Here is a 21,297-nt window from a genome sequence, read left to right on the forward strand (position 1 = left end):
GCCACCTTTGAAGGACTAAACAATAAGACCTAAGTCCATAATACGATAATAAATACCACAAAAGGACTTTGTCTAGATTAGAGATATTTTCCCTACCACTACATTTCTCCAAAGTGTGATCTTTTGCTTTCTTTCCAGGAATTCCTATCATATCTGAGTATTTCCTAACTTCACACATAAATCTCTCCATGCTTAACTCACATCTTTCATTTATAACACCACATTTTCAAAAAGGTGTCATTATATAACATGATCTACTCAACAGTAGAAATGCTTTAAATTTGTGGCCCTAATGTTAGAGAAAACAAATTATTGAACTGTTTTATTATCTTAATTTCAAAAGTCTGTAAAACAAACTATAGCCTTACCTATAAGAAAATCAAAATTACCTGAAAAATTAAAATTTGCCTTATGGAAATAATAATACCCACCTTATTTCATAATATTCATATGAGGATCAAATAATTTATGAACATGTTTAGAGAATTACTTCAAATCTTAAGACATATTGTAAGACGCACCATTAGTTTCTCAGTTTCTAAGGAAGAAATGATGTGACCAACTAAAAATGATAACACATGCTCCCTTATCACTTAGAACTTTTATTTAGTACCTAGTAAAAGAGCCCTTTATACTTTAGTAGACATAGATTGTTATACCTAATTCTTATATACTAAGTGGAAAGTATGAGTGAAATAAATTGGTTAAGGTATTCTTAAAACTTCTCATTGAGTCCAACATTCCTGACTCATTTCTCAACTCAATCACTGACATCCACGTAGTACCACATAATACCATTATCTGTGCCATCAAAAATGTTGGTGACATAGCATTTATTATAAGAATCCATAAAATGTTTTTCTGGTTAAAAATGGCAATGTAGGAGGCTCTTGAACTCACCTCCTGCAACAGACACACCAAATCTATAGCTACATAAGGAACAATTCCCTCTGACTGAAATCCAGAAGCTACCTGAGAGATTCCTACACAGTGGCGAATAAGAAAAACCCACATCGAAATGAGTAGGAGAGGCTAAGACACAATCTCATCATAAAATCCACTGACACACAACTGGGAGAGAACTCACAGTTCCCAGCTTCTCCCTGAGGAGCAAAGGGTATGGACCTCATGGCTGGCATTACAACGTTTAAGACTTCCACCTGAGAGACAGGTCCCCAAAACATTTAGCTTTGAAAGCCAACAGAGCTTGCATCTATGAGATCCACAAGGCTATAGTGAAATAAAAGACAGTTCTTAAAGGGCTCACGGGAATTCACTGTGGCTAACACTCGCAAGGCCCAGTGCATAGGTAGCAGAATGAAAGGCGTCCAGTCTTTCTGTGAAAGGCTATTTGCTTACCTTAAATGCTTCAGCTTGAGGGGCAAAGGAGACTGTTTAGATGTCTGGCATAATGATTTTTGCATCTGCCACCCAGAGAATGCACTTCGACTGCCTGGCTCTGGTCAACAGGGGTTACTTTGCAGGTCCCACAGGTCTGTAACAAATAATAGAGAAATAATTCTCATTTCTTAAATTTAAATTTTAATTTTTCAGTTAGAGTTGACATTCAACATTATTTTATATTAGTTTCAGGTGTATAGCATAGTGGTTAGACATTTATATAATTTACAAAGTGATCCCCTGATAAATCTAGTACCCATCTGACACCATACGTAGTTATTCCAATATTATTGACTATACTCCTTATGCTCTACTTTACATCCCTGTCATTATTTTGAAACTACCAATTTGAACTTCTTAATCCTTTCACTTTTTTCACCCAGCTGCCAAACTGGCAATCACCATTTTGTTCTCTGTATCTATGAGTCTGTTTTCATTTTGTTTGTTCATTTATTTTTTCCTTACATTCCACATATAAGTGAAATCATATAGTATTTGTCTTTCTCTATCTGACTTGTTTCACTTGGCATAAAACCCTCTAGGTCCATCAATGTTGTTGCAAATGGTAGGATTTCATTTTTTTATTGCTGAGTAATATTCCATTGTATATTTGTACCAGAACTTCTTTATTCAGTTGTCTACTGATGGGCACTTAGGTTGCTTCCATATATTGGCTATTGTAAATAGCGCTACAATGAACACAGTGGTGTATAGATCTTGAGAAATAATTCTTAAACATCTATCCCTCCAGGGCACAGCACAGAGGCAGTAGACTGAAAAATCCAGTCTTTCTGTGAAAGGGGCTATTAGTTTATCTGAATAACTGCGGCCCGAGGGGCAGGCTTCTAATTTAATACATCTAGAAACCTACTTCAATCCTCTCCAGAGACTGCTCTAAAGACTGGGTAGGCTGGGAGGCATCATCTTTGTGCTCTATCCAGCTGCAAATCACTGGTGTCTCCAAGAAAGAAGCCTGTGGACAACAGCAAAAGAAGAAATGGTTCTTAACTGGCTACCCGCACCCAGGGCTTAGTACAGAGGGAGCAGACAGAAATGCCCACCTCAAAGTCTTCCTCTGAAAGAGGTATATTTGCATACTTTAAAAGATGCTACCTGAAGATTTGACTTCCAATCAACCTATATCTAGGTGCTGACTGAAATCTTCCTCTTCAGGACACTGACGGGTCTTGGTATACCCTCAACTACTGGGAGCAACTAAGAACAAAGACGGCTGCTAGGACAATCACAAAGGTTTGAGAGACAACTAAAAACTAGGGGAGAGTTGAACTGTAAGTTTCATCTTCTACCTGAGACTATTCCTTCAAGACTGAGAGAGGTGGCTATTTTATCTAATAATAGATACCAATACAGAGAGTCAATGAAAATGAAGAAGCAAAGGAATATGTCCAAATGAAAGGACAAGATAAAACCTCAGAAAAAGAACTTAGTAAAACAAATAAGTATTTACCTGATAAATGGTTTAAAAGGATGGTCATAAAAATGCTCACTGAGGTCAGGAGAACAATTCATGAGCAAAGTGAGAATTTCAACAAAGAGAAAGAAAATATAAGTACCAAAAATAAATCACAGCTAAAGAATTCAATAACAACTTAAAAATTTAGAAAGAGGGCTCAACATTATACCAGATAAAGCAGAAGAGAGGGCAGTGGAATTCATCCAATCAGAGGAGCAAAAAGAAAAAAGAATCAAAAAGAGTGAAGCTAGCATATGGGACTTATAGGACAACATCAAGCAGACTGACGTTCATATAGTAGGAATCCTATAAGAATAAGAACGAGAGAAAGAGGGCATAAAATTTATTTAAAGAAATAATGGCTGAAAATTTCCCTAATCTAGGAAAGAAACAGACATTCAGATCTAGGAATCCCAGAAAGTTCCAAATAAGATGAACCCAAAGAGACTTACATCAAGACACACCATAATTAAATTATCAGAAGCTAAAGACAAGGAGAGAGTCTTAAAAGTAGCAAGAGGAAAAACAACTTGTTATATACAAAGGAACTACTCCATAAGACTAACAGCAGATTTTTCAGCAAAAACTTTGCAGGCCAGAGGGAGTGGCATATTATAGTCAAGGTGCTAAAAGCGGGGCGGGGAAGGAGAACCTTGCCAACCAAGAGTACTCTACCCAGCAAAGTTGTCCTTCTGAATTGAAGGAGAGAGAGTTTTCCAGACAAGCAAAAGATGAAGGCATTCAGCAGCACTAGACTGGCCTTATGAGAAATGTTAGAGAGACTTCTTTAAGCTGCTAATTAGTTACAGGAAAACATATGAAAGTACAAATCTCATAGATAAAGATAAATATAGAGTTAAATTCAGAATAATCTAATGTAATAGTGTGGTTAATCACTTATAGATCTAGTTATGTGGGTTAAAAGACAAAATTACTAAGGGATTGTAAGCTGACAAGGTCCTTGCAATATGTGAGGTCAACCAAGGGTTGCCTCATCTAAAAAAAGTAAAAAATAAAAAATACATAAAATAAAATAAAAGACAAAATTACTAAAAATAATTATAACTATAAAAATTTGTTAATGCACAAGATATAAATTGTGACCTAAAAAACATAAAATGTTGGTGGAGAAGAGTAAAAATGTAGAGTTTTAGAATGCTTTAAAACTTAATTAGCAACTTAAAAGTTATAAATATAGAATGTTTTATGTAAGTACATATCTACCAATAATTACTTTAACTGTAAATGGACTACATTCTCCAATCAGAAGACACAGGGTGGCTCAATGGATAATAAAACATAACCCATCTACATGCTGCCTACAAGATACTCATTCTGGATACAGGACACATACAGACAAAACTGTAAGAAGAGAGAAGAAGGTCATTAAATAATTATAAATGGGACATTCCAACAAGAGGATATAATATTTGTAAATATTTATGTACCCAACAGAGGAGCATCTAAATAAATAAAGCAAATATTAATAGATGTAAAGAGTAAACAAACCGTAATACAATAATAGTAAGGGACTTTTATACCTCACTTTGATCAATGGATAGATAATCCATACAGAAAGTCAATAAACACTGGACTTAAACAACAAGTTGACCAAACTGACTTAACGCACATTTACAAATCATTCTTTCCGAAAGCCAAATACACATTCTTCTCAAGCACACATGGAACATGCTCTAGGATAGATCATATATTGGGCTACAAAACAAGTCTAGGTAAATTTAAGAAGATCAAAATTATATGAAGCATTTTTTTGGACCACAATGGTATGAAACTAAAAATCAATTATGAAAAAGAAAACCGAAAAATTCACAAATATATGAAGATTAAGTAATATGCTACTGAACGACCAATGGGGTCAAAAGAAGAAACCAAAAGAGAAACCAAGTATCTTGAGACAAATGAAAATGAAAATACAATATATCAAAAATATGGGATGCAGCAAAAGCAGTTCTAAGAAGGATGTCCATAGTGATAAATGGGAACATTAAGAATTGAGATCTCAAACAACATAAGGAGTTAGAATAGAAGAACAAACTAAATCTAAAGTTAGTTGAAGGAAGGAAACAAAGATTGAAGTGGAAGTAAATGAAAGAGAGACTAAAAAGACAATAGAAAAGATAAACAAAATTGATAATCCTTTAGCTAAGATTCATCAAGGAAAAAAAAGGATTCAAATAAATAAAAACAGAAATGAAAGGAAACATTACAACTGATACCACAGAAATACAAAGAATCATAAGTGACTATTATGAACAATTATGTACCAACTAATTGGACAGACTAGGAGAAATGGATACAGTCCTAGAAACGTACAACCTAAGACTGAAGAATCATGAATAGAAAATCTGAACAGACTGACTGAATCAGTAAGATTGAATCAATAATCAAAAAGCTCCCAATATCCAAAATATATAAAGAACTCATATAACTCAATAGCCAAAAGAAAAAAAAAACCCAAAAAAACAAAAAAAATCCCTAATCTGATTAAAAAATGGGCAGAGGATCGGAATAAACATTTTTCTAAAGAAGACATACAGATGGACAACAGGTATATGAAAAGATGCTCAATATCACTACTCATCAGGTAAATGTAAATCAAAACCACAAGGAGATACCACATCACATCTGTGAGGATGGCTATTATCAAAAAGACAAAAAAGTAACAAATGCTGTCAGGGATGTGCAGAAAATGGAACCCTGGTGAGAATGTAAAATGTATTACTGGTGAGAATGTAAATTGGTGCAGCCACTACAGAAAATAATATAGAGGTTCCTCAAAATATTAAAAATAGAACTACCATATCATCCAGCAATCCCACTTCTGGGTATTTATCTGAAGGAAACAAAATAACTATCTAGAAAAGATATCTGCACCCTCATGTTCATTGCAGCATTATTTATAATAATTGAGATATGGAAATGACAAAGTGTCAATCAACAGATGAATGGATAAAGAAGATATGAGATATAAATACACACATATATATACGATCTCACTTATATATGGAATCTTAAAAACTAAACCAAAAAACTCTCATAGATACAGAAAACTGATTGGAGATGGCAAGAAGTAGGGATGATGGGCGAGTAAAATGGATGAAGGTGGTGAAAAGGTACAACCTTCTAGTTAATAAGATAAATATGTCCTGAGGATGTAATATACAACATGGTGACTATAGTTAATAATACGGTATTGTACATTTGAAAGTTGCTAAGAGTAGATCTTAAAATTCTCACAAGAGAAAAACAATTTGGTAACTATATGTGGTGATGAATGTTAACTAAACAATGTGGTAATCAGTCTGCAATACATACATTGAATTATTATGTTGTACTAAAACTAATCCAATGTTACATGTCAATTATATCTCAATTTAAAAAATTCCATCAAAATAAGTAAAAATCATTAGAGGATATACCAATGATTCTATAAAGAAGTTGAGATTGTCATGAGGCAAGTAAACCAACAGGCAAAGAAGGGGGCCACTGTACTAGCTGGAGTGACTGAATTTGACTATTAAGGAGAAATCGGGTTCCTATAGCACAAAGTGGGTAAGAAGGACAATGTCTGGAGTGCAGAATTTTTTGAGGTACCTTTTAGAACTCCTGTGTTCTGTAATAAATTTTATAATTGTTTTGCTCTTGATTAAATTTAAAAATTTACAGGATTCTGTTGCTCAGGAGAAACTAACTGCAAACATAGGGCTAGAAGTCTGACAAGAAAACAAGGGTATATATTTGTTAAGAATAGTGATGTTTATTTTTATGTCATATATTCTTTTGCATGTATGAGTAAAAACTAGGATGAATACAAAGATGTGGATGCCATCAGCTGCACTGATGTTTTAAGCTGTGAAAACGCATGAATCAGTAAAAGAGTTAACTGAAATTTAAATCTCATAAGCAAAAATATAATTTCTGACACACCATATGGTGTTATAATACTGTTTGAACAGTATTATTTAAGAATAAAATGCTTTGCAAATTCAGCAAGTTGAAATTTATGCTACAAGGGGAATTACTAGCTATGTTACTTTGGTAAGTTACTTAACATCTCTGAACCTGTTTCCTAATCAGTAAAATGGGTACACGTGCTACTTAGGTGAACCACTTTGGAAATGGGAGCTCAGAATACTAAGTCATTTTTCTCCTCCTTACCCAGGATTTCTCAATTTCAGCAGCACCGACATTTCAAACCAGGTAATTATTTGTTGTGGGGGGCTGTCCCGAGTTCTGTAAAACATTTAGCCATATACTGGTCTCTACCTATATCCTCTATCATCTAGAGAAATGCCAAACACCTCTCGACTGGACATGAGGTTGAAAAGGCTTCAGATGTTACCAGTTGGTTCCTGGGAGGCAAAATCGCCGCAGCTGCGAACCATTGTCCTAACTTCACGGTCATCCAAAAAGATTTGAGAGCGAAATAAAACAATAGCCTCGAAAGAGAATGCAGCCTCTTGGAGGCTGAATTTGTGACTCAGAAAACTGGAGATAAGGAGCGTCAGCTGCCAGTGCATAGCCAAAGTCCTAATAAATGGATTATTAAGAAATTGACTATTAAGAAGGCAAGAGGCTGAACCTCTGGTCTCTGAGACTCAGAGGTCCACACCAGTCACCACTTAATAGGGCTTAGGGGACTCCTAAGTAGAATTGTTTCCACCGAACCAACATACCGACGTCGTGCGGAAAGCTGTAAGGACTCCGGCTCCCGGCCGCTGCGGGGTGAGGCTCCCAGGACGTCCTCGTCCCCGCCCCGGGCGCTTACAGCCCAGGCCCCGCCCCCGCCCGCCTGCGCCAGGTCCTGCGTCAGCGGGCGGGGGCGGGGTGGAGGCGCTGGCGCTGCCACGTCTCGGCGGCGGCGGTGACGGCGACCCGGGCGCGCGAGGTGGCGGAGGTGGGGCCGAAGCTGAGCATCTGGATCCAGTGCTGTGTACCCGGGTGGGCGAGAGTCCGCCGGCCCGGAGAGGAACGCCGAGTGCGGGGCCTCTGCGGGTGAGGGGGCTGGGGGCGGGGGGAACGGGAGTGGGGTCGAGCTGGGGGTCCTGGAGCCCGGGCCTGCCCTCAGATTTGTCACACAGGTGCGACTGCTGCCCCCGGGGGAGGCGAGTTAGGCCCTGGGTAGGAGAGCAGGCGGGTGACTTTCGGGGAACCGGGCATTTATCCTTGCCAGCTGGGAGCATACGAGGTTGTGGAGCGCGGTTCCGAGCAAGTTAAGCGGACACGCGCCTGGAGCAGAGGTTAGGGTATGGCCATGCAGGGGTGTCCCTGGCAGAGCATGAGCAGGGACAGAGGTCGAAAGTAACTTTTTGCTCACCAGGCTTTGGCGTGGAGACCGAGACAGTTGCTCACAGTCTCTGCCACCATCGGTTTTGAATGGGCACTAACGCCCCGGGCCTTTTCCCGGTTCTTTTCCGAGGCGCACCCCACGGCGATCGTGAGCCACCTGAGGACATGCTCCTGCTCCGAAGATCACCTCTTGCACTACTAGATCGGGGCTTTCCCTGCGAGGAGGGACTTCCTTTGTCTTTACCCGGGGCTTCAACCCCTAGAAAACAGAGTACTGTGATTTCTTTTATAGGAGCTGACGTTCTTGTAAACAGAACTCAATTTCATGCTAAATGAAACAGACGATTATGGGATTAGTTTTGTTAAGATATCCACTCATGAACGAAACCAGGCATGGATCTCAAGAATTAATTTAGATCAGTTCTTTATAGGCAGGATTCGCTGACAATTTTTTTCAGCACGGGAGAGACAGAGTTACCTGTCTGATATGATGATGTAAAGATTGGTGTCGATCGAATATGGTATTGTGCAGTTCAAAATGAGAAAACAAGATAGGAGGAATCCAGTCCAATTCACTCATTTGTGTGTTACCTTGGAGTCAGTTCCCGAAAGCGCTACCTGCTGTAGGTTTCTTGGTCCATTGACTGAGAATAATGCTTAGATTATAAAGATCAAATAAACTACCAGAAAATACTTTTTAAAATTCTCAAGTAAAGTGTAATTGCACAATTTATTAATATGACCAGGCCTACTGAAAGCATCAGCGATTGGAGTGTTCTTTAAAACCTTTAGTCAAATTATTATCGAAATTATCATAAAATGTATGTACTCGAACCCTGGTCCCAAAGAGCTCTTCTCCCTTGCCCCCCATTCACCATGTACTGAAGTAATGTAGTGATGCCCCAGGAGCTCTTGAAATACATGAGTTTAGATTTGGCTTTATATTGTTTTTAAGTTTTTCATATCAGCTTTAAAAATCTTCATTCCCAGTGTCTATTAACTTGATGCTCTCAGTCACTTGCTTCTTAGCCTCAGTTCCTCCCCATTTGTAGTCTAGTCTGCTGTAGAGGTTGGGAAACCAAATTGTTGGAATTGTGTCCAAAGACTAGTCAACTGAATGAAAACCTGAACCTAGTAAAAATGAATTTAGCATATGATTTTTGTGATATTACTTGTGGCAGTTTGCAAATTATTTTTCTTCTGGATTTTTTGAAATGTGACCTCCAGATAAAACATGTACCATTGGTTATTCATTCACTAGGCATTTATTTATTGGGGTAAGGTTAAGCATATATAGGCCTTATAAATTCATGCTAATTTAGCAGTTAAATAGGAAAGGTTCTTGAGAAGTATGTAAGGAGAGTTAGAGTTATTTTTGTAAATTAATCTAAAATATTTGAAATAAGACCTCAGTGATGATGAGATTCAAACAACTGTATAAGTATGTTTGCTGAAATTTCCTAGTTTTGTAGTACCTGGGGGCACCTTAAGATGCTAAAATATTATTTCTTTTGTAAATCAAATAAATTACCTATTTGTTCTCTTCTAAAATCTTGAAATTTGGTATTAAATCACAGCTTACTTTAGCTTGTCCAGCATACTAATTGGACATCGGGAGAATTTTACTGTATGGAGACAGCGTAAGATAAAGGAAGATAACCTTAAGTCTGGCTCTGTTTTTATAAAATAGTTCTTAAACATTCGATATTAATTTTTGAATGCCTGGTTAATGGACTCTTATTTCTATCCAGAGGGCTTTGTTTAATATATTTTGACTAGCTGGAAATTCTTATTTTCCAAATATAGGTTATAAGAGCTGCTTTTGACTACATCTTTAACTCTTACACAATAAAGTAGGGAATTCATTTTCACTAGTGCATTTTCAGTAAAAGTACAATCTGGAGTCATGCAGGAATGGCTACATAATTTGGGTAACTGTGCAAGATAAAATGCAGGGCTCTTGTTAAAAAAATTATTAAGAATTTCAAGACAGGACAGCAGAGAATTAAACTAAGTGTGGGGCCCTATGCAACCACACAGGTCGAGTGCCCATGAAGCTGGCTGGCCCTGTTGCCTGTTTTTGAATCCTAACTTTCTTCCTTATTGGCTCTGTTACCTTGAGCAAATTGCTCTGCCTGCTTCATGGTTTGTAAAATGGGGATAATAAGTCCTTTGTTGTACTTTTAAGTTTACAAATATAGAGTGCTCAATAAATGTTAGCCAATATAATTTACTTTTATGATCATTCATGAAATAGGACCATCTGGTTGAAGAAATACACAGGAAAATATTAGTATTTACTGTTTAAAATTCATTAGTTAAAGGCTTCATAATCCTAATTCTTTGCTGTACCTCTCCCCCCCCTCTCTCGGAAATTATTAACCCTACTTTGCATGTTTTCCAGGCTACATTTTATTTTTGAACCTATAAAGTTCAAAAATAAACTTTATAGGAAAAAGGAATCTAGTTAACTTGAAATTGTCTTAATGTTCATCTAAATTCCCTTCTGAGCTTTCTTTAAACTTCATGGTTAAAACTGTAGGTTAAATAGCATGAACATCAAAATATTTAGTGTGCTTCCTTGAGGAACTTAAAGCCTTAATACTTTCTGGCTTCTGCATTTAATGTACACATTTTACTTTATTGATAAATATTTAGCCAGTTTATCTGCATACCTGAAAAAAAAAAGTTGTTACCCATCTTTCAGATGAGAGTACATACAAAAGCCTCAGGAGCCCAATTATCAGGGACAAACAGTAAAATGTACGCATTAAAATTAACCTATAAAAAATCTGTTTCAAATGGACTAAAAGTTTGTTCAATTTGATATGAATGTTTTAATCATCAAAATTTATTTCTTTCCTTTACTGTTTTTAGAGCCATGTATAGTGTTTAGAGTATAACATGATCTGAATCCTTTTTGAAGGGGAAAAAAAAAGAAAAAAGCCCTCAATATTCTACATAATAAACTATGATTTAAAATTTTTTCTTATCCAAGAATGTTAACTTTCAGTTTAACATAAACATAACAGACAACCTGTCATTTGTTTTGTAGCCCTTATACCCAGCACAGTGCCTGACATTAAGGTGAAAAAACTTAACAAGAATTTATAAACATGAATTTTAAATTATTTGCTAACTAAAGGGTATCTTTTTGAGCACTTGCAATGTGTGTAAAGTTCTTTGAACAATGCTAACTGGCACGTAATAAGTGCTGAATAATGTTAACTTATTACGCCACACTATCTTCTCCAAGCCTGTGTTACACTGCAGCATTAGCTGTATAGTTACATCTGGTTATACAGGCAGAAGTTTAATCAATCGTTGTGAAAATGTTAAGGAGAGTTGCCCTTAAATGTATTGTGACATGAAATTGGGAACATCTGCAAGTTGATTAGGGACATCGTTCCATCTCATTAAATGGACTTTAATTTTTCCTCTATTCTTTGTTTTATGGTAGTATGTTATGGATGTATATCTTTGAATTCTTTGTTTCAAAGAAGAAGGCAGGTATCAAATAGAATAGTTTTTTTAACTGAACATAGGGATAGAAATGAAACTTGGGGTTTGCTTCAGTCTTCTAGTAATTACTAGGAAGACTCTTCCAGCAATTCTGTGCTTCACTGAAGTGCCTCCCTTCCATTTTTATGCTTTATATATTTTTCATCCCTTCTATCTTTGTATCCATTATTTAGTCTCAGTTTTATTAGACTACACTTAGAACCTGCTGACTTCTGAATGTTCAAAAAAGAGAACAGTACCATATTGATAATTTTTCAATTGCATGAAAAACACTGGCTATTCTTAAGCTGCTTAAATGCAGCTGAGAAACATAGAGATTTAGAAAGTCTCGTGAAAACAAATCCAGTAGATACTTAGTGAGAATGTATTATAGCTGAAACCAAATATTACAATGAATGCAGAGAATCACTAATTTAAGCCATTTCATCAGTTACCTTCTCTTCATGGTTCAACATATATATTAAAAAGTTACATGCCCAATAAGTCTTCCTTAATGGCAAATTAGACCAACAAATGGTTTTCTAGCTCAATAATAAAATCTAATAATGTAAAAAAAATAAAAAATGTAGCCTGTGAAAACTCAGCTATTCACAGCATTACCATAGGCAAAAATGTTCAAAAAGACCTTTTTAAAACTTTTAAATTTACTCATTTGTTTACTCTTTGATAGTAGTCATATGTTTTCTGTGTATCTGTAGTTAAGACATTTAAAGATTCAGGATAACTAAATTAAAATATCTTGTATATCTGTCAAAGAATTTTTCTAATTGCATTACTTTTTATTAAGAAATTTACTTTCTTGCCAATCTATTAACTTCTATTAAATAAAATGCCTTAACATTTAAAATTTTATTTTAGACCTTACTGTAAAAATGAAACCTGATGAAACTCCTATGTTTGACCCAAGTCTCCTCAAAGAAGTGGACTGGAGCCAGAATACAGCTACATTTTCTCCAGCCATTTCCCCAACTCATCCTGGAGAAGGTTTGGTTTTGAGGCCTCTTTGTACTGCTGATTTAAATAGAGGTATGGACTCACATAGTTTACAAATCTTGGTTAGAACTATAATTAGCATTCTATTTTCTCCACAAACATTATGATGATGGTGATAATTTAAAAAAATAATACTTGACTTTGGATTATTTTTCGTATTTAATTTTTAAAGTGACTAAGACCCTCAATTTCAGTGTGTATGTATCAGGGCCAAGATCAGCTATTACTGTAAAATATTTCAAATAACTTAAGTACAGTACCATTCTTTCCTATAAGAGGCCAAAAGACTTCTCAAAAAGGTGAAATTACCATGTATAATGAAACCTAAGGAAGAATCTTCTCTAAGAACCTGGATAGGGAATAAGAGTGGAGATAATCTGCCTGGGATAAGTTGCAAAAGGTTTTGTCTACATGTTCCTTTTGTTTTAACAGCTAAGTTCTCCAAAAAGATTTCCTTAAATGTTGGTAATCAAAAATGAACTTTTTACAGTTTTCTTTTTGGTAGGAAACCTGAAGAAACCACTTTTGGTCAAGTTAGTGAGTTTGTAGAAATTAAGATTGTCAGAGTTCTAAAATGTACTGTTCACATTAATTTAAGATAACATGAAATTAATCAGGCATCTTTAAAAATTGCAGTCTCAACAATTATATTTTGTATAGTATCATATTTGGTCATTGAAAATCTTGCACTTTTAAATAAAACCAAAGCACATATTTGGGAAAATTAGGCATCCCTTGCATTGAATTTAATACAAATTACATGAAAATGTACATGCTGGTTCTATAAATATTGAATATTAAGATTAGCAATATTCCAAAAATCTTATGCAGGCAAAAACATTGGTAAAAATTATTCTTTGTTTTATATAGTGATTATAGAAAGAATAATGGGTTTCAATTTAACCTTTTGAAATAATAATTTTGAAATGATTCATTAAAGTTTTGAAAAAAAATTCCCCTTATTTTACACATTGCCCTATTTGATATATCTTTCATCTGCTCGTATGACTTGAAATCTGTTTTTGCAAACTAGGTTTTTTTAAGGTACTAGGTCAACTGACAGAAACTGGAGTTGTCAGCCCTGAACAATTTATGAGTAAGTACTACAGCTTCTTTTTTCTGAATGAAAGAAAGGGAAACAAGATTTTATTTTTCTTTAGAGCTCTGTTTAGTGTATACTATGTGATTTTTATTCAAATAGCTAGATATTATTCAAATAACAAATTAGCTATTTTTGTATCTTTAAAAAAATTTTTTGTTATAGCTGACATCAATATTATATTAGTTTCAGTCGTGCTAGACATTATTTAACTTACGTGATCCCTCGATAAGTTTTGCATCTGACACCATGTATTGTTATTACAGTATTATTGACTATGTTCTCTAAGCTGTCCTTTACATCCCTATAGTTTGTAACTGTTGATTTGTACTTCTAAGTCTGTTCACCTTTTTCATGCAATCCCCCAAACTTCCTTCTGGCAACCATCAGTTTGTTCTCTGTATCTGTTGGTTTGCTTGTGTTTTTTTAGATTCCACATATAAGTGAAATCATGTGGTATTTGTCTTTCTCTGATTTATTTTACTTAGCATAATACCCTCTAGGTCCATCCATGTTGTCACAAATGGTAAAATTTCATTCTTTTTACGGCCAAGTAATATTCCACATCTTTATCTGATCATCTATTGATGGACACTTGGGTCTTGTTTTATTATCCATTCAGCCACCCTGTCTTTTGATTGGAGCATTTAATCTACTTACATTTAAAGCAATTATTGTTAGGTATGTAGTTATTGCCATTTTATTCATGTTTTTGCTTTTTTTCCTTTAAGTCCCTTTAACATTTCTTGTAAATAGTGGTTTGGTGGTGATGAACTCCTTCAGCTTTTTCTTGTCTGGAAACTCTTTCTCTCTCCTTTGATTATAAATGATAGCCTTGATGGGTAGGTAATCTTGGTAGTAGGTCCTTGCTTTTCATCACCTTGAATATTTTGTGCCAGTACTTTCTGGCCTGCAGTTTCTGTTGAGAAATCAGCTGACAGCCTTGTGGGAGCTCCCTTGTATGTGACTGTTTTAAAACTATTTTTGTCATTAACTTTTGGCATTTTAATTATGTGTCTTGGTGTGGGCCTCTGGGTTCCTCTTATTTGAGACTGCACTTTGCCAGGATAGGGAAGTTTTCAGTCATAATTTCTTCAAATAAGTTTTCAATCCCTTGCTTGCTCTTACCTCCTTCTGGTACCCCTGTGATGTGAATGTTGTTACGCTTGATGTTGTCCCAGAGGTCCCTTAAGCTATCCTTTTTTTAAAATTCTTGTTTCGATTGAGTGTTTTCTGCTACCTCGTCTTCCAAATTGCATATTTGATCCTCTGCTTCATCTGATCTGCTGTTGATGCCATTTCGTGTATTCTTCATTTCAGCTATTCTTTACTTCTGATGGGTTTATCTCTTTTTTTGTTGTTGCCTGTCTCTTTGTTGAAGATCTCACTGAGATCATCTGTTCTTCCCCTAAGTTCACTAAGCTTCCTTATAACCAGTGTTTTAAACTCTGCATCTGGTAGACTGCTTGCCTCCAATTTGTTTAGTTCTTTTTCTGGTTTTGTCCTGTTCTTTCATTTGGAACATTCCTTTGTCTCATTTGTCTGCCTCCCGTGTTTGTTTTTATGTATTAGGTAGAACTGCTATATCTCCCTGTCTTGGCAGAGTGGCCTTATGTAATAGGTATTCTGTGGGGCCCAGTGGCGCAGTCTCCCTGGTCATGTAAGCTAGGTGTTTCCTGGGCGGCCCTTATGGGGGCTTTGTGTGCCCTCCTGTTGTAGTTGAGCCTTGATTACTGTTGTCACATGAGTGAGAAGGATTTACCCTTAGGCTGACTGGCTGTGAGGACTGGCTGTGAGCACAGCAGACATTTCTCTTATACAGGGGCTGACCCTATGGAGCGAGATTCACTTTAGTGGGGGCTCTGGTGCCTGCCAAGTCCACTCCTTTGAGTGTGTCATTCATGTTGCTAATTGGGTGGTGCTCTGGTGTGGTCTGAAGCTGACCACCAGTTCTATTGGTTCTGGAGCCTCTTGGTGAAAGCTAGGTCAGCTGCTACCTATGCTGAGGCCCTGGGAGTGGTTGTGCTGTGTTAGCTGTAGAAGTTGTTTTTACTGTAGTTATTTCCTTTCATGTGGTTAGATTATTCACAGAAATTTAATCACCAGATCAAAAATACAATAGAATGTTTGATTTTTATTGTTCCTTTATATCTATTTTAAGAGTAAGAGGTATTTGAGGTTATAGTTCAGCCCCACTCCCTCTTTTATACATATGAGAATGGAAGTCAAGAGAGGTCAAAAGAGTCTACGGCCATGCTACCCTGAACAAGTCCAATCTGGTCTGATCTTGGAAGCTAAGCAGGGTCGGACGTAGTTAGTACTTGGATGGGAGACCACCTACGAAGACCAGGTGCTACAGACATAAAAAATAAGGGATTGTAAACTGACAAGGTCCTTGCAATCTGTGAGGTCAGCCAAGGGTTGCCTCTCCAAAAAAAAAAAAGTCAAAAGATCACAAGTAGTTTATTGGTAAGGAAATAACCAGAACCTTCCTGACTCTATCCAGTGCTTTAAGTCATTTCTTATTTTCTATAATTTCATTTCCTTCAAAAAGAATTTTGTTTTGTTTTGTATTGTCTTACCCTCCTTAGATGAGGGTCATCATTTTTTAATTCTCATTGTTTTCCTTCATTGAATTTACTTCTTTCTACTCTGCACCACCCCTATCTAGAATGAGACTCTGGAAATAAACAATATGTGAGACTATTTCGCTTAGTTTTTATTCCCGAATTGCTTTTTGCATGCATTCCAGATAAGATGAGGACTATGTTATTTCAGTAATATAAGTACTAAAAATCAAATCTGAAAGTAAAGTGCTTATTTTCTTTGCTCCTATTTGCTGTGTGATTTTGGGAAGATTACTTGGAAACATATTTTTCACCTACTTCACAAGGTGCTTTCAAAGGAAACAAAAACAGTGATTTCGTTTCTAAAAAAGAAAGTCATGTAATCACGAAACACCTAAGATCACAAGGGAAAAACTGAAAAACTACTTTCGTCAAAATATTTTGAAACCAAAGACTAAAAATCAGAGAATGAAGCCAAACATTCCTGTTAAAATTTGCAAAGTTTTGTTCTACTCAAGTATCTGTTAGTGTAAAGGTTGAAGAAATAGATTTAAAGTAACTAATGATTAGGCACAAAAGTGGTAACATCTATAGTTTATTTGTATTATAAGTGTTGTTCATCTAAAATAGCTATTATTAGTCTTTTACTTTGCTAGCATATTTTTTTAATGTGTGGACTATATTCTAATTTGGTGTTTCAACTACTTGGTCATTTTTAATATTTTCTTAGAAACAAAGTATAAATTACTATGGTGAAACAGCTTTAGCTATCTGATAATGAAGCGGCTAATCTTGGTATTTTTCTGGCACCTAATAGTTTAATGTCTACCACATAACATTGTTTTCCAATTTCCACAGAATCTTTTGAGCACATGAAGAAATCTGGGGATTATTATGTTACAGTTGTGGAAGATGTGACTTTAGGACAGATTGTTGCTACAGCAACTCTGATAATAGAACATAAATTCATCCATTCCTGTGCTAAGGTACATGCTCACATTAATGCTTATGAGCTAAAATGGACAAGTGTTTTCTAGCAAAACCTACACTGAGTTTCCATTAAACAAATGTTTTCTCACTACTTTTCATTGTAAAATGAGAGCGATATTGCTCTGAAAAAAGTTCTTAGAAGTCCCTTAGTACGAACAATTTCCCATTGTGTTCTGAGTTATGAGGAAGAAAATGTACTAACAATATAAAATGTTTGCTAAAAATTGTTCCTGAAGGAATTAGATTTGGCATAGTCATAGAGAAACCAAGTCAGCATCATGAAATTTGGCAGTAATGTTTAGAATCCCTAATGCTTTTTTTTTTTAAACAGTACTTTGAATATATTATACTAACACAAATTCCCATCAGTTTCCAAGTGGTAAAGGGTTCAGAATACTATATTTTTTCTAATTGTTACATTTTTAATGCCTGTAAAGCCCCTTTACTCCTAATGACACGCATGAAATAGTAAAGAAAGCCTAGGTAATCCAATAAGATAGGAAAATTTGGAATGTTTTCTATGAGTTACGAATTTTAGTGGAGTTTCTAGCAATTAATAAACTATTTAAATGTCTGAAATAAACTGTCAAGCAAGGAGCAGGATGACAGATATAGTACATTCATGACAAGATTATATTTAGGTGATGGGGATTCTGAGATTTGCTTTAAACAATGGGCTGGGGAGGTTCAGGATATAGACAAATAAGATTAGGACACAAGTTGATTCATTATATTATTTCCTCTATAATAATAGTTAAAAAGTGTTTGCATTTGGTTTTTGTTAAGTTCAAATTTATAAAACATTTATTTTTGTCAATGAATTTTTACCAACCGTAACTTGTTGATTTAGCTAAAGAACAAAACTACATGCTTAGTCCTTTAAACACTGTAAATGTTTTCAGAGAGGAAGAGTAGAAGATGTTGTTGTTAGTGATGAATGCAGAGGAAAGCAGCTTGGCAAACTGTAAGTAAGCAGAAACAAGGTAACCGTGTATAAATTAGATGCTCTGTCACTTTACAGTTTTTGCCAAGATAACTTGAACATGTTTTCCTGTTTGAAGTTCTTTTTTAGGCATCATTAATTATGAACCTGTTCTCACTCTATAGCTTAGACTGAATTTAATGAAGAAATGAAGTACTTTTATTATTAGTTTTGCCAGTTTGAATATTGGAGGTATGCTGTTTTACAGGCAGTAACATCTTTAAGTTACTTTTAACAGTAGTAGTCTCATACTAGTAGAAAACGAACTTTTGGCCGAGTCAATTTCCCCATTTCTCTGTCATGTTTAAAAACAAAGGAAATGGTCTGAGTCTCATAAATTTTAGAAACATATACTAAAGCAGCCTCCACTGTAGAATCCTTTATACATTTACCTAAATCCTTAAAAATAAATGTAAATTTCATGGGTTTAGTGCCTATTTTATAAGATGGAACTTGCTTAACATCTCTTCTGAGTTTTAAGGAAATCACTTAATAAATATGTACCTGCTATGTGCCAGATACTATTTGAGGTATTTGAGATACATCAGTGAATAAAACAGAGCAATTTCTAGTAGTCTAGTCCAGGAGTCCCCAACCCCCAGGCCATGAACCTATTAGGAACTGAGATGCACAGCAGGAAGCGACGGTTGAATAAGCAACACTTCATCCGTATTTGCAGCCACTCCCCAGCGCTAGCATCACTGCCTTAGCTCCACCTCAGGTCATCAGGCATTAGATTCTCATAGGAGCACCAGTTCCTGATGCCAAAAAGGTTGGAGACCACTGCTCTATTCCACTTAGTCATACTTTTTATAATTCTTAAGTTCTGTCTTCAAATTGATATGATTTTTCAGTCTATGTAAACATGAGGAAACACTTCTGGTAAATATCTGTAGATCATTTTTAGTTTTTTATTTTTACCCATAAGGCAGTTAGAAATCATTCTTATACTGGGCTTGGATTCTTTAAGGATTTGTAAAGCTGTATATGATACTTTCACAAATACTTAAGTAGTTTTAAAATGATAGGTAAACAATAGCTTTGTTCTCTATTTTATGTGGGAATGTTGACTGTTCCTAAGTCAACACTGATGAGAAAAAAACTTAATAATCTGGACTATATTTTTAAAAGGTTGATAGTCTTTAGTGTCAACAATAATCTTAAAACTTATTTTTAAAGAGGGTTAGGTTTAGTATTTGTCCTATTAACAGGCTGAAGGTTATCAAGTATATTTGAAAAAAAAAATGCTTTGCGTGATTTAAATGATTATCTATGTACAATTTGAATATTAAAATGAACATACAGTAGGAAAAGCCATGACTTAAACTTATTTCTAATGTAAACTTGAAATTTTATGCAATATTCACTCATATTGTTACTAAAATCCATTTTTATTAACAAATGACCTATGCTTCCCCCCCCCCTTTAATTTCAGGTTATTATCAACCCTTACTTTGCTAAGCAAAAAACTGAACTGTTATAAGATTACCCTTGAATGTCTACCACAAAATGTTGGTTTCTATAAAAAGTTTGGATATACAGTATCTGAAGAAAACTACATGTGTCGGAGGTTTCTAAAGTAAAAATCTTTTAAGAAAGACATTTGTCAGAGGAGCTAATGTACCAAGACTATATATCCTTTTTACAGTTAAAATATTTTGCTGTAATCCAGTGACCTCTATAATGGATTGAAAAAAACATTGTAATACAACAGATATGACATTTAGAAGATTACTTTGGGCTGGTGGGACATGCTGTGAGTTTAGATTACAAATATTATGAAGAGGATGATTTTTAACCAAAGGAATATATTTTTAACTTGAATCTTTTCTTGCATTGTATTTTTCTAAAGTTTGGCTTCATTCCTTGGTAGTCAGAGCATAGGTAGTAAGGAGTTATGTATTTGCTATCTGTACTGCTCATTTTTAAAAATCATACAATAAACAAGGCTGTTTCTTACCACATTCATAAAATTATTTGTTTCAGAGAAACATATCTAAATACCAGTTAGAGGTGTCATTTCCCATATATTACTTGAAATTCGATGTTAGATATATCATAACTAAATGTACAGCCCAACATTGTTGGTCCTAATACCGTACTGGCAAATAACCTGGTCAGCCTTTTAAAGTAGAAATAAAAATTAACATAAAATGTGATAAGATTCAAAGTAAATTTAAATATACAAGTTCATATAATTCTAATGTAGTGAAGTACCACCCATCTTATATGTGATATATAAATTCATTTAAAATACCTAAGAGCAAATACAAGGTACTTTTAACAGTGAATTAGCAAATCCTGGCATATTATGTATTTGTAACCTGATTTCTCATCTTTTCATGGGCATCTGAAGCCTCTCTTCTGAGAAACATTTTTATGAAAAATAGATTACAAAATTGAGTGGAATACTTAAAAATGTATCATACTGAATTTGTTATATTCTTAAAAATGTTGATGGAAGCTTTTCTATTTAATGTGATTATAATGGCATTCTGGTCACTATCCCGTTTTGATTTTATTTATTTCTTTTTAAGCTGAAGTAGAAATTACTTTATTAATGGTTCTAATCTTTTGCATTCCGTATTACATTAAAACTATTCATATGATAGTCCTTTGTTAGAATCCTGATGTTGTTTGTGTTTTTCTTGAGTCTTCTCTTGAACTCTATTAAGTCATGGTTGATATAATTAGTTTTGTGTACTTTGTAAAATGAACTTGGAAACTAAAGACTACCTGTTTTTCATCCCTTTTACTCACACCTACCTCAGCTGGATTTCATATTTCCCTCCATGCAGTAAGTTAAAGTTGGCTTTCTAAAATCATAGAAAGCCTTTACCAGTAGAGGGTGACTATTCATCTGCTGATGACCTATGCAAATGATCTCTCTTGTGAAAGCAACAAAGCTAGTTTTACCTTTTCTGAAATCCTACAGCCTTGTTATGACAGCTTTATTAAG

The 21,297-nt window shown here is 35.2% G+C and overlaps 1 protein-coding gene and 1 long non-coding RNA gene across 3 annotated transcripts in view; one reads left to right on the forward strand and one right to left on the reverse strand.

Moving 5' to 3' along the window:
- Window positions 1-7,652, reverse strand: part of LOC111735822 — a 48,468-nt gene extending 40,816 nt beyond the window's left edge. Inside the window, exons 1-3 of the long non-coding RNA XR_002778986.1 lie at window positions 7,573-7,652; window positions 2,273-2,374; window positions 1,360-1,495 (exon numbers count right to left, since the gene is read on the reverse strand). This is a non-coding gene — a long non-coding RNA (uncharacterized LOC111735822). The remainder of the gene's footprint in view (window positions 1-1,359; window positions 1,496-2,272; window positions 2,375-7,572) is intronic.
- Window positions 7,653-7,723: 71 nt separating this feature from the next.
- On the forward strand, window positions 7,724-20,963 carry GNPNAT1 (glucosamine-phosphate N-acetyltransferase 1). Of its 2 annotated transcripts, XM_011385384.2 has the most exons (6): window positions 7,726-7,891; window positions 12,566-12,733; window positions 13,734-13,796; window positions 17,225-17,352; window positions 18,259-18,320; window positions 19,774-20,963. In XM_011385384.2, the coding sequence occupies exons 2-6, from the start codon at window positions 12,580-12,582 to the stop codon at window positions 19,919-19,921; spliced, it is 555 nt and encodes a 184-aa protein (XP_011383686.1). In that variant the 5' UTR covers window positions 7,726-7,891; window positions 12,566-12,579; the 3' UTR covers window positions 19,922-20,963. The 2 variants fall into 2 exon arrangements, with proteins under 2 accessions (XP_011383692.1, XP_011383686.1); XM_011385390.2 differs by lacking the exon at window positions 13,734-13,796 and having other exon boundaries at window positions 7,724-7,891.
- The last annotated feature ends 334 nt before the right edge of the window (window positions 20,964-21,297 follow it).

The sequence above is a fragment of the Pteropus vampyrus genome, unplaced genomic scaffold, assembly GCF_000151845.1.
Source record: "Pteropus vampyrus isolate Shadow unplaced genomic scaffold, Pvam_2.0 Scaffold15, whole genome shotgun sequence".
NCBI classification, from domain to species: domain Eukaryota; kingdom Metazoa; phylum Chordata; class Mammalia; order Chiroptera; family Pteropodidae; genus Pteropus; species Pteropus vampyrus.

Excerpts from the sequence above, each read along its gene's own strand:
- GNPNAT1 (XM_011385384.2), top strand. The coding sequence starts at position 12,580 with ATGAAACCTGATGAAACTCCTATGTTTGACCCAAGTCTCCTCAAAGAA. Across the intron at positions 12,734-13,733 it reads TACTGCTGATTTAAATAGAG|GTTTTTTTAAGGTACTAGGT; the intron begins GTATGGACTCAC and ends TTTGCAAACTAG. Across the intron at positions 13,797-17,224 it reads CAGCCCTGAACAATTTATGA|AATCTTTTGAGCACATGAAG; the intron begins GTAAGTACTACA and ends CAATTTCCACAG.